Source organism: Podarcis gaigeae, assembly GCF_964106915.1.
Source record: "Podarcis gaigeae genome assembly, chromosome: 2".
Lineage (NCBI taxonomy): Eukaryota > Metazoa > Chordata > Lepidosauria > Squamata > Lacertidae > Podarcis > Podarcis gaigeae.
In genome coordinates this window covers 83,718,676-83,732,413 of record NC_139679.1, presented here as the reverse complement: position 1 = coordinate 83,732,413, position 13,738 = coordinate 83,718,676, and the positions used below count along the sequence as shown (strand labels likewise).

General features: G+C 42.4%; 1 protein-coding gene across 4 annotated transcripts in view; it reads right to left on the bottom strand.

The window, feature by feature from the left end:
* The window catches only part of CCDC66 (coiled-coil domain containing 66), a 40,331-nt gene extending 30,159 nt beyond the window's left edge, over nt 1–10,172 (bottom strand). For 3 of the 4 annotated variants that reach the window (XM_083727013.1, XM_083727015.1, XM_083727016.1), the window contains exons 1-6: nt 9,860–10,089; nt 7,000–7,064; nt 5,791–5,816; nt 4,912–5,353; nt 3,581–3,746; nt 1,958–2,061 (exon numbers count right to left, since the gene is read on the bottom strand). In XM_083727013.1, coding sequence (XP_083583139.1) covers nt 1,958–2,061; nt 3,581–3,746; nt 4,912–5,353; nt 5,791–5,816; nt 7,000–7,064; nt 9,860–9,870 — 814 coding nt within the window. In that variant the 5' untranslated portion in view covers nt 9,871–10,089. Of the gene's footprint in view, nt 1–1,957; nt 2,062–3,580; nt 3,747–4,911; nt 5,354–5,790; nt 5,817–6,999; nt 7,065–9,859 lie in introns of all 4 variants that reach the window. The other variant, XM_083727014.1, reaches the window with a different exon arrangement.
* Nucleotides 10,173–13,738: the final 3,566 nt, after the last annotated feature.

Here is a 13,738-nt window from a genome sequence, read left to right as displayed (position 1 = left end):
GGTTCTAAACAAACCAGTTAAGATTAACCAGTTTGTTAGGTTTAGATGACATGACAAACTACTATTAATCAAAAGCAAGAAGAAAAGTTTCCAAGCTCCTTGCAGGTGCACCAGGGGAAGGAAGGGGCAGTGCATAAATGCATGCCTCGCCTAGGCTCATTCCTGTCATGCTAAATCATGGTTTATCACAATGTGCAAACACAGCCACTAAATACAAATAACCACATTGCCAAAAGGAGAAATATTAAGCTTTTAAAAAAAAATACAGAGTGGTAACCAAATGTGACCATCTGAAAACACGGGGGAATGCATCAGCAGAACAGAGAGGGATGAAATTTTCAATTGTCTCCTCTTCCTTCCTGGAGTATCTCATCCCCCTCCCCTCAAAAAAATAATCTGCTCTGTGGGTCGCAACAGTCTAGAGGAGATTTAAAGTGGGGCACAGGCTGCTGGGGGAACCACCAACAATTGCCTACCTCCCCGCTCCACTGATTATTCCCCTTCTGTCGGTGAACAGTCACCCATGAGTGCCACCCAGGGAAATAATAGTGTAACTAAAAATAACCAGACTTTGACAATTTCTTTTTAAAAACGAGAGAGATTTGCTCTAAGTTCAGAAACTCTCACCAATGGGAAATGATGGCAGGGAATGTAGTAAATAAAAACTGAAGTAAAAAAATGTTTGCCCCCCCCTCCCAAAAAGCTTAGAATTAAGTGAGTTCTAAAAATCACTGATTAATATTTTAATGTTTTAATGCCCCCCCAAGAATGTTTTGTTTAGGAGGAGAAAAAATGCCCCGTCCTCTAAATTTCAGAGCAGTACAATTTATATAGCACTTTTAGGTTGTGATTCAAAGAACACATATCTTAAAGCAATCAATAAGAATTACTTCCTGGAAAAGGCACCAATATGTATTTCATCCCCCCCCCTTTGTTAATACTTGGAACCACTCTGTAGAGGTCAGTATTTTTTATCTCCATCTTACATATGGAGAACAATGAAGAATCTACCCATAACCAGAGAAGAAGCCATTTACTCAGTTTGACAAAGTTCTTTGTGCAATTGCTAAGTGAACTGCATGCAGGGGCCCCAATCCATACTTATACAGGCTTTAACCATTGGAAGCCTACTAAAGCCCCATTCCAGTTTGGTCCTTCCACATCTTCCATTTGCACTGGGGTAAAATTGCCTTATGGGGATGCGGGTGGCGCTGTGGTCTAAAGGTTGGCGGTTCGAATCCCCCTGACAGGGTAAGCTCCCGTTGCTCGGCCTCAGCTCCTGCCCACCTAGCAGTTCGAAAGCACGTCAAAGTGCAAGTAGATAAATAGGTACTGCTCCGGTGGGAAGGTAAATGGTATTTCCGTGTGCTGCTCTGGTTTGCCAGAAGTGGCTTAGTCATGCTGGCCACATGACCCGGAAGCTGTCTGCGGACAAACGCTTGACTCCCTTGGCCTATAGAGCAAGATGAGCACCACAATCCCAGAGTCATCTGTGACTGGACCTAACAGTCAGGGGTACCTTTACCTTTACTAAAATTGCCTTTGGAACTTGCAATTTACTTCTAAATAAACCATTCACACTAACTGACTGAATGGCATTGCATCTAATATGGCGCTAAGTGGAAAATTAAACAGTCACTGCGGTTCAGTCTTGTAGTTACAACAGTATGAAGGCTTATAAAAATCACATATATTTTAGGTAACAGTTATTTTTATTTCCTTGACACATACAACTAAGTGGGGAGAAATGAAAATGTTTAAAAGTCAAGGTCCTTTACTCTAAATATTGCATTAATAGCACAAAAAACACCACTATGCTATAAAGCTTGCCTTGCAGATTGATCATGTTCCACCCCCTTGTATACAGTTAACTACAGCAACAATATCTATTTGTAAAATGAGGTGGCTGTTTAACAATTAATTATACACTATAGAAATGCAGTTAATTACACTGTACCTAGTTCCTTCTTCCACTGAGACTTCTTCGCATCTAATAAGGTTTTGTCCCTTTCTCTTTCTCCCAAAGCACTAAATATATCAGCTGGTTTCCACGAATTCCTGCTGAAGAAAATCAAAGAGGTTTTAAAGCTCAGTTATTAAAGTAACTGCTAATCATATTGACTCTAGATTTTGCTCTCCAGCTGGAAGTGGGGATGAGGCTACTTTTACTGATTCTCCCCACCTGAGGAGAGGGGAAATGGTTAGTTAGTTACCCCTGTAGTATCTCTCCACTGCATGAAAAGCCTTCCTGGAAGGTGAAGTCTGAATCCAACCCTTTGAGAATGATAGAATCAGAGCTGGGAGACTCCAGACAGGTTCATGTTGATATAATCCTTACAGCACTTCCAACTTGGTACAGGGTATATCAAACACAGTGGTACCTCAGGTTACATACGCTTCAGGTTACATACGCTTCAAGTTACAGACTCCGCTAACCCAGAAATAGTGCTTCAGGTTAAGAACTTTGCTTCAGGATGAGAACAGAAATCGGCAGCAGGAGGCCCCATTAGCTAAAGTGGTGCTTCAGGTTAAGAACAGTTTTAGGTTAAGCACAGACCTCTGGAATGAATTAAGTACTTACCCGAGGTACCACTGTACAGTATCTTTTGACTAGCTACTTGCCTAGTAACTCCCCACTAAAGAAACAGACTAAGGCTGCATTCCTAACCCCACTTAACTCTGAATAAGCCCCACTGAATCCAACAGGACTTATGTCCGTGTACAAATGATTGCCATTGCACTGTAAATATTTGACTAAAAAATAAAGGACCAAATGAAACTAGTGTCTATGTTCATTTGCATAATATCCTCAATATCTGCATCCAAGAGCATCTGATCATATGTAGTGTTCAAGTGACCAGTATGTATAGTTTGAGATATAGACTTGTGTTCAACGTAGCACTAAGGAGATCATTCTATCAGCACAAGAATTTCTGCTTGCCCGACAGAATGCTCTCCCCTCTCCTCTCCCTACATGCTGTTTAGGGTGTTTGCCCAACCTTCCTCAGTAGATTTGGGGAGGAGATGGGAGAAACTCCCACTGCACTAGTGGGCATCCTTGCACTGGCTTCTGTTAGCACGAGTTAGATGACGAAGCCCCATAGGTTTTCATGCAAGTATTCCTATATCATTCTATAGGGCTGGGCACTATATACTGTATTCGCCCGAATATAAGCTGCACCTTTAATGGAGCGGGGAAGTGAAAAAAAGAAAAAATACTCGCTGCTCCTGGCTGCATACTGGGCAGGGGGGAGCTGGGCTACGTTGCCAGCGGCCTTTCACCTTCCTCTCTCTCCCCCCCTTCCTGGCCTTGGGGGAGAGAATGGGGGACTACGCACGCTCCTGGCGGGGTTGGCCTTGCACTCCTGGCTGCATACCATAAAGTTGTGAATATAAGCTGCACTTAAACTTTTCATGGTCAGAATTTGGGGGGAAAGTGTGTGTTATATTCGGGCCAATACGGTATTATGCTGTGTAAAAGGGTCTATCCACTGTACAACATGAAGCAGTCTATTTCAAAGCCTTCATTTTATTAAAAAAATTCAAATAATCTGAATTTGAGTTTAAAAGACCTACATACGCGATAGCTTTCTGTTCAGCCTGCTTGGATATTCCTTGGTTTTTGTTTGAAATGAAACTATGTTCACTTGGAACAGATGGAACTTCACCAGCCTTTTGGAGTAATCCCATTATGTTTTCTTCAGTGGTCTGATCAGCAGGAATGTTGCTATCTGCACTGCTTGTTACTGGAAAAGAAAAAGTACCATTGAAAATTAATGCTGTGGTAGATTTTGTCCTTATTTCCTAGCCTATGTACAATCCTTTCAGAAACCATTAAAAGTCAGCTAAATTACATTTAGGGTTACATCCAATGTTGCTGTTTTTACTTAAGGGAGATATCCCTAAATCCCTTTTCTGAAACTGTGATGCCAAGACTTCTAACCATATTTACTTGTAAATGAAACATTGGTGCATTAATATGTTTTTGGAATATTCAGCATACTTATGCCTGTGAACCAACTCACAGTTACTTTTTAAACTCTGAATTTAAATGGAAAAATTCAAGTACATTACATTGACATCTATTGTGAATGGCACATAAAAACAGAAGCAGGGACCTAAATCTTCCCATTTAATGATCATGTAGATTATTGCAGGAAAGCCTGCAAAATATGGACCAGCTCTGAAATTGAAAGCAGGCACAAATATAAACTAGATACTATTTTCATCACAAGTGTAAAGTACCATTAAGCTCTATGAGTGGCTAGTTACAAACCTAGAGCCACTTACTTGGGAATAAGTACCACTTAACACATGGGACATACAGCTGATTAGACAGTAATCTGACTGTATTGTAAGAATGCATTTTCAGACCTTTCTCCAACCTAGCAAAGTTTTATGTCAGTCAGAATCTGGTAAGGTAGGAAGCACAAGGTATATTAGTTGGTACTAAGAACTTACATGATTTAACTTGGTTGGGAAAGACCTATTTTATAGCATTTAGCGAGTCACAGAAATAAGAGCAATATTTTTAAAAGTTTACACCAAAATGAATTCAGATAAATGCAAATAACTTCTGAAAACCAGTCTACTGTGAATAAGTACAGTACAAATTAGATAATACAGACCTTTAGGAGGACATCACAACAAGAATCAAACTGCATTAAGATCTAAATTTAAATGAAACATGACTTCCTTCCTAAGCCCAAACAATGGACCATATATTTCACTAAATAAATATTGCTATGAGAACCACTGAAAAGCCATTCATAATTTTCCAGTTTTTGATCCAACAGTGCCTTATTTGATCATTTTATTTTGATGTAAGCATCTCATTACTTTCCAAGCATCAGGCTTATTTTAAAGTAATCAGAAAATAATTTGGTTCTGTGTAGAAAATAAATATCTTACTTCTTTTTTCCTTCTTTTCATCCTGAAGCTGAGAGGTTCCTGTAGTTGCTTCTTTTACAGCCATCAAAATCTGTTCAAGCTGCTGTTGCGTTAAACATACCAAATTGTCCCTTAGCTCCTCGACGGAAACAGGATGTTTTTTGAGCTTCTTGTTTGATTCCGGAAGTTTCTTAATTGAAATTCTGGTGTTACCTGGCTTTGCAGTTATGTTGTCTTTTTGAATGTTAAAGGTGCTGTCTTTATTGCAAGGTTCTTTGGATGAATCTTTAGTAGATATCAAAGTTTCACTATTTTTCCCATCTTTTGTCAGGGACAGTCTTGATCCCACTTTCTGTTTCGTAAAACATTCACTCTTTTCACAGGAAGTGTGCAATGATTTCAGAATATGCCCATTCTGTTTTGTTCTCAATGCATGTTTAAATGTTTTGTTTTTATTACACATCTGTTAAGACAACAATAATGAGCTTATTAGAATACCCTCCAAAAACTGAAGCTGTTTTCCTAAGCCATGCTGGTGAAATGGTTTTTAGTTGTTCCAGCCAAGGAAGTAGGTCTGCTCTTGAAAAATTAATTTTAGAATTACAGCCTATTTCAAAGGAGGCTGTACTGAAGAAACACAAGAGGTTCAAGCAGAAATTTCTTTAATCTGTTATTCTCAACTCAATACTAAAACAAATGCTAGCATGTGAAATAATTTAAAGGCCATTTGACCAGAGTCCAATGAAACTTACAAGTAATTCTGCATGCCCAAGAGGGCTTTAAATTGGGGTCTTTCAAAAAGCCATCCAATTCATGCAACTGACATTGGAGACTGAGTTTACATGGGGAATGCAAAATCAGCTTATGCAAAATAAAAAGTACACTTTTAAGAAAACTTACCTTTACACTTGGTTTGGATTTACTCACTGTGAAAGAAAAATACATAAGAATGAGAACAAGGTCTAGGGCAATGTCAGCTTATAACAGGGGGAATGATATCAGCTGGAAAAAATATCAGTGGCAGTGTGGCTAAACCCCTTATGTGCAAAGAGAACAAGCACTAGATGAAGTGCTCCTCCATTGCTCATTTGTGCCCTCCTCCTCTTCCTTTTGTGCTCTAACTTAAGCATTAAATTACATTAAACCAGAGTCCCAGTCATGTCCAAGCCAGAGAAATCTGGCTTAATGCCAGCTAACAAACCAGGAAAATAAGCCAGAATTGGTTAACTCAGGAGCTTATTCTCAAGTAACTATGAAGGACTGTAGTCTTAACATTTTTGTAAAATTCCTGTACACCCAAATTAATTATTACTTTATTTATTATGGTTATTTGTCTCTCATTTTTTAAAAAAATCACAAAGCGACCTACATTAAAAAATAAATAAATCCAAATACTGGTGAATACTGGTCTCTACAGCCGCAGCACGCATTACAATCTTGCAACGGTTTTACTTCACCCCCCAAAGGCGCACCCCTACATTGTCTCCTGAGACAAATGGATGCCAACAATACCAAGTGTGGCTCCTTCCATAGTTCCAGTTACAGATAGGTAGCCGTGTTGGTCTGCCATAGTCAAAACAAAAAAATTCCTTCCAGTAGCACCTTAAAGACCAACTAAGTCAGTTCTTGGTATGAGCTTTCGTGTGTTGGTATCTGAAGAAGTGTGCATGCACACGAAAGCTCATACCAAGAACTGACTTAGTTGGTCTTTAAGGTGCTACTGGAAGGAATTTTTTTGTTTCAAGTGTGGCTGTTAGTTCACCTAGGCCAGAGTTGTCTACTCTTGACAGGCACTGCTCTTCAGTTTCAGGCATAAAGCCTGCTATACAATTCTTTCAACTGGAAATGCTAGGGATTGAACCTGGGAAAGCACATACTCTACCATTGAACTATAGTCACTCCCTGAGAACTACACCTGTTGTGTTCTGTGAATTGTGGCCAGTGTCTTCACAATGCCTATATGCTGGTGTAATCAAACCACAGTAGTTTGTGGTTCGAATAGAACACATCCCACGCATGTATTTAAAAGTCTATAATGAAACTCATTTTGTCTATACAAAGACTATAGTAAATCTGAATATTGACCATTATACATAGAAGTAATCATACCGCAAGGCGCCACTATCAGTCTAGGTTTTCCATCCAGTATTTCAGTTTCAAGCTTTAAACCATCCCTGTAATATAAAAGAAAGTAAAATGTGTCTATAATTGCAGTTTTGATGGGGAAAGACAGAACATAATTTTTAAACAGCAATCATGAACCAATGACACCCATTTCCAATTTAAATATTGTCACAACAGTAAAGATATAAACTAAACACTGCCATCAAACGAAACACTGCCATTAAAGAGCAAAAGGGAGAAGCTGGAAACTTGATGCACCTTATAAGCAAATGTGGGCACATGGAGTAGAACAGGACACCCTCTCCAACACAGCACCATCTTCTGAGACTACTGTAGCCACTGTAACGTCATGCATTCTAGGCCCAGCCAAGTCAACTGGGTCAGAGGGTGAGAACTAGAGATTGGGCTATTACAGAGGGGGCTCTATGATAGTCCCTTCCTGGCACAAGTTTTTGAGACAGCTCATCTGTTTTCCTTCGCTTTTAATTGAAAAGTTTTGTTCCAAAGTCTGCTTCCAGAGGATTTACTGGGCATTTACTGAATTGTTTCAGAAAATCCACAACTTACACACACTGAAGTTGTGCACATTCAGCTTTATGCAGGTGGTGAAAATAAATAAATAAATAGGGAGCAGAAAGGGGGTGGGTGTCAGGGGAAAAACAACTTTGGGAATTCCAACTGCCACTGAGCCCAGTGTGTATTGACTACACATTATTTTGGCTTTAGGCACAATCCATGGAACACAATCTCACTTAAATTGCAAGCTTACTGTATTTAAATTCTGCAACATGTTTTTGATGTTTTAAATTTTATTAGAAAAAGTATATAAGTTATATGTAAACCAGCTTGGTAGGGCTAGTCTTGAAAGGCTGCTTAGAAATACTGGAAATAAAGGACAGCATGTTCAGTGGTAAAGAAACCCACTGGTTGTAGCTCCAATCCATTTCCCAGCATAACTCATCCACCAGGGTGACCATCCCTAAACCAGGCATGAAACCAGATTAGAACAGAAAAGAGGGGCTGCAACCTGAACTCCCCACCCCCACCTCATGGACCATTTTGACAGATGGGCAGAGCCACCAACCGGTAAATCACCCAACATCACCATGAAGTCAGATGACGTAACGTCAAAGGAAATAATGGGAGTGCGCTCCCTATTATTTTATTTCTTCCTTGGATTCAAATTGTGCTGGCAAAGGAAGATCCAAGCACCACTTAGAGCAGCAATGACCTCCACTTGGTAACTCTGGTCAGCTGCAGGCTTGTAGTCCGCACTGAATATGAATTCAGGGATGAATGCAAGTCTCACTTGCAACTGCTGTTTGCTCCACTTTGGAACCTGCATCAGCTGGGAGCGCCAAGTGGAGCTGATTATTCAATGATCTGCATTTGGTGCCATATTTAAAAGGAGGAACTATTTTGAGCACACTCTAATGCTCCTGGTTGTTCCCTGCTGCTGTAGTGTTACCTGCCCCACACCTGATGTTAGCTTGGGCCATCAATGACTGAAGGTTTTCCTCCATTAACTGCTGCTCACCAGTTCCCAAGCTGGCAACCTTACACATAACAGCCTAAATCCAGCACGGGTATTAGGCATATCTAAATAGATTTATTTTAATAGCCTCTGGGAAATCTAGCTGTGTTAAATTGGGGGTAGTGTAAACATTAAAAAAGCCTGCTGGATCAGATCAAAGTCCCATGTAGTTCACCTTGGACAAACATGGGAAGTTTGCAAGCAGAACCTGAGCACATTATTATTATTAGTTGTAGTAGTAGTAGTACCACCATTCACCTGAAGAGCTCAGGGTAGTTCACAGTATAAAAATACAAGATAAGAACAAAAAATAAATATAAACAGAAAAAGAAACAAAAAACAACCTCCCCCCAAACACATTTAGAAGGATATAGGATGTAACCCCATTTGCAATTCACAAAAACCGGAATTCAGAGGCGAATTGCCTCCTACAGTGGAGGTAAAATACCGCCATCATGGCTAGTAACCATTGGCAGCTTTATCCTCCGTTAATTTGTCTAATCCCCTTTGAAAGCCACCCGACCTGATGGCCATCACTACATCTTGTGGAAGTGCACATATGTGCAGAAACCTCCTAGCTCGTTTTTATAGCAAATGAGTACAGTGGTACCTCAGGTTAAGAACTTAATTCGTTCTGGAGGTCTGTTCTTAACCTGAAACCGTTCTTAACCTGAAGCACCACTTTAGCTAATGGGGCCTCCTGCTGCTGCCACGCCGCCGGAGCACGATTTCTGTTCTCATCCTGAAGCAAAGTTCTTAACCTGAGGTAATATTTCTGGGTTAGTGGAGTCTGTAACCTGAAGCGTATGTAACCTGAAGCGTATGTAACCCGAGGTACCACTAGTAAACCGTGTCACCAAAATTTATCGTAAGGTTTTTAGAGGGGAACGCTTTCTAAGATGCGCGCCAGTGCGTGTGTGTGTATATATATATAATGTGTGTGTGTGTGTGTGTGTAAGAGAGAGAGAGAATCGCGTGAGCTGGGGGAGTTGTGAGTTGTAAGGCAACCCGGACACGAAGCAGGAGATCTTGAAGCTCCTACAGCACCCATCCTTTGTCCAGGTGTGCACAGATTGTGACACACAGTAACTGGCGGCGGAATAACCTTGTCGGTTATTTCATGGGTGGGAGGCTTCAGGTTCTGAGGTGCGGGGCTTGTGCCTCGTGCCCCCCTCGAGAGGTTCAAAAGGAAGCCTCTCCGTGGTGACCACAAGGAGGGAGCCACGTACATGACACACGCGACTGCCTGCCTGCCTGCCAGCCACCGACCCACCCACCCAACCAGCGCAGGGAGAAGAGGGCTTTTCTTACCCCAGATTCATGGCTCTTTCCTCCGGCAGGCACAGAAACCCAGGAGGGAGGAGGAAGCGCACAGAGCAGCCCCTCGGGGACACTGAGCCTGGGCTGATCCCTGCTTAATGTGTGTACGTCGGTTGCTGCTACCGCACAATGAGAGGGGAGCTGATAGGGCCAGGGCCGCTGCGGACTTCTCGCCAATGAGCTGTGCTCACACTCAGCGGGTCGCGCTGCCTGGCTGCGAGGCATTGTGGGAGTTGGAGTCCGGCCGAATCTTGAGGGCTTCCCCTCCCCTCCTTTTCCTCCTTCCCGCCCGCTTTCCTTCCCGCTCTCGCGTGGCGCGCGCAACGGGAGGCGGAGAGCAAGAAGCCGTTAGGAGGCGCGCGTGTCCCCCCCCCCACCTCCCTGGCGGGGTCGAACGTTCCTCCCAAGGGTGACCTGGCACCGTTTCGCCCCTCTGGACGAGTCATGCTGTGCTCCTGAGGGTTGCTTGCGACCAGTCTCTCCCTCAGATGCATCTAAGTAAATAAATCACGACAAATCACGTCTCTTCTGGTTCTAGGCAACGTCTTGAAAATGTTTAGTTGCCAGTGGTGCCGAGGACTGAAATACTAGAATCAGGAACGAAGCCTAACCTGACACAAAAAATTACTACTACTACTACTATCATTATTGTCATAGCTGTATTGGGCACTTGTGTGCATGTTAAACGGTTAAGTGGTTCAGCACAGCTTGTCTAATAAAATAGATCGGCAAAATCAAATCTCTGTTGTCACCCCTAAAAGTACCCCCCCACACACCTTACATCACTACTTGGAATTCAAAATGCATTGTGGAAGTAGCACCTATTATAAAATATGTTTAGAAAAGATGCAAAATGCTCTTACTACAAATGTACTCCCAAGTTCCCACAAACAAGTACGGTAATTGGGACTGCTGAAAGAGGCAATGGGAAATTTGAGCAAAGGCATATGTGGAAATTATGCAGAAAACAAAATAGTGATTTATTAAAAATAAGAATACATAGATATGGTTATTTGAGTCTGTAAATAGGCAAAAGTAAACAAATCCTGCTACCTGTAGCACACTCAGAGGTTTGAACGGTATCCATGCTTATCTTTTTCATCACAGTATTGTATCTTGCTTCTCAACCACCACCAGGGCCTGAAGCCACCACCAGCTCTGCTATGAAACCAGGTGCTTCCTTCCATTAAAGGTAAAGGACCCCTCACAGTTAAGTCCAGTTGCAGACGACTCTGGGGTGGTGGCGCTCATCTCGCTTTACAGGCCGAGGGAGCCAGCATTTGTCCGCAGATAGTTTTTCCGGGTCATGTGGCCAGCATGACTAAGCCGCTTCTGTCGCAACGGAACACTGAAACCAGAGCAGTGCATCTAAACGCCGTTTACCTTCCTATTTGTTGAATAGTGGGTAGACATGGCAGACGACACAGCGATTTCTCCAAAGCAGCTCTTTATTTTGTAAGCTGGAACAGAAAACTGAACAGCAAACAGCTCAGCCGGCCTGCTTTTATAGGCAGCCAGCTATCAACATTATAGGCAGCCAGCTATCAACAACAACCCAGGGTTTCCCACCTAAAATAACTGACATGGACCTGAGTGAAAACTATCTACAGTATCCCCCTGCTGGCCCAGGGTGAGAACTTCAGTACATAACACTGCTGGAGCAGTACCTATTTATCTACTTGCACTTTTTGGCATGCTTTCAAACTGCTAGGGAGGCAGGAGCTGGGACCGAGCAACAGGAGCTCACCCCGTCGCGGGGATTTGTACCGCTGATCTTCTGATCGGCAAGCCCACGAGGCTCAGTGGTTTAGACCACAGTGCTACCTTCCATTAGCAAGCATTATATCAGGATGCATCAGAGGAAATAAGAGAAAGGATACAGACCCACCATACTCTAGTCTAGCCAGGCTTCTCTCACCATCAACTGTCACCTGGTAGCTCTACATGTTGCTGTATCAGAGGCTGGAAGAGAAGGAAACGAATGCTAGCTCCTGTTTTACTGTGCTCATTGTTTTATTTATTATTTTTAAATTTATTGGTTGCTGTTTTAAAACCAAGGCAATTCAAAGCAATTTGCAATATATAAACAAACACACATTAAAACCAGCTTCAGAGAAAAACAGAAAAACCTAACAATCCTGTTTGTAAAAGGCACAATTAAAACAAGATGGTCTCTGGTGTCACAGCCTCAGCTTTTGTAGCTGGTATCAGTCAGGGACCTGCCCTTTCAGCAGTGGCGGAGCTTCATGCTCTGGCACTGGGGGGGGGGGCAGAGAGCAGGCAGAGGCATAGCTGGCGCATGTCCCAGGGGCGTGGCATGCTGCCCGCAGGGGCGTAGTACGTGCCCTGGGGGTGTGGCATGCCACCTGCGGGGACGTGGTGCCCAGCGCAAGCAGGGGGCAGCTGCAATGGCACCCCACTGGGATCACGCTGCCGGAAGCGGTGTGCTCCCCCCCCCCCCCCGTTCCCCTCTTCCTCCGCCAGTGCCTTTCAGACCAGGTGGGAAAAGGCCTGCAAAGCAAGGAGCAGGTCTTCCAGGACTCACAGCCAACATGGTTAAACAGATTTTTGAGGCAGATTGACTTTTCTTTAGATCCAAGCTGCAAAGGAGCTCCAAAGAGTGAAGGAGAGGAAGGCTATGACTGAGAACAAAAGATACAAGTCCCTTGGCGACTGAAGTAAAAACAGTTAATGAGACCCTTGAGGGATGTGTTTGCAAGCCAAAGAGCAGCTTTGTAGCCTTGTGTGCTGCTCCCTCTGTGAGTTCCAACAGGTGCTTGCAAGGCTGAGAGTTGGATGTGTCTCCAAAGCCATCTGATCCCAATAAAATTCTGGGAACAAGTACATTAGAAATACATCAGAGAGGTGACAATTTCCAGATGCCCACTGATACTTCAATTAGTAGTCTATGTATTATTGTAATGTTTCCTAGAATCATCTTCTTCCATTCTTTTTGTTTGCTTGCTTCTCTGTACATTGTCAAGTGTAAATCCCCTCCCCCTTTTATTTAGATTTTATTTCTGAAATATTTCATTTCTTCATTCATTGGTTTATTTCTATATCCCTTTATGGCCCAAAGGCCTCCAGAGCAGTGAGCAGATTAAGACAAGCCACACTTTATACATTTGCGAGCTGCATTCATGCTCTCACCCCAAAATGCAGCTCCCCAACACTCTCCCTGTCCTTTAGAAGTCATATTGACTCACATTCGCCTCCCCACACCCCCGCTGTCAGCCACTCCAAGTCTCTCACCTTGGAGCAAGGCCATCCACCAACAGTTGCTCAATTCCATGGGTGTTACATTGCAAAAATAAGCCTGCAGTTCTCAGCACTCAAACTAGGGAGTAGGTCCCATTGAACTCTAAGAAGTACTGCTGAGTAAATGTTCTTAGGACTGCAATGTAAAACATTGATGGCTTTAATCCTCATGAAATCTATCTGAATCTGTTAAAACTGACTGAACCTTTTGTTAAAGTTAATAATGGAACTAGAAGTTAGAAGGTAACTACTAAGGTGAACACTTAACGGAATCCACATTTTAATTGATCAGTTTGCTTGTATACAGATTGCACATTGCTTTAAGAAGAGCACATAAATATATTATGTATCTGAAAACTATAACGAAAATGTGAGTCCAAGGGCTATTTTTAAAAGATCAGGTTCACGGACAGATGCTTAATCTCCTGCTATCTTTGTTTCAATCAGCAGGTGGCAGACGATTCAAGGATATTCTGCACATTGGAAGGCAGATAATAATAGAATCATAAAATCATATGAAAGCACTGACATTTTAAAATGTTTTTCAAAATATTTTTAGTATGAGTTAATAGCTCCAACTGACTGAGATGAAGGTAATTTCATAAAGGGATA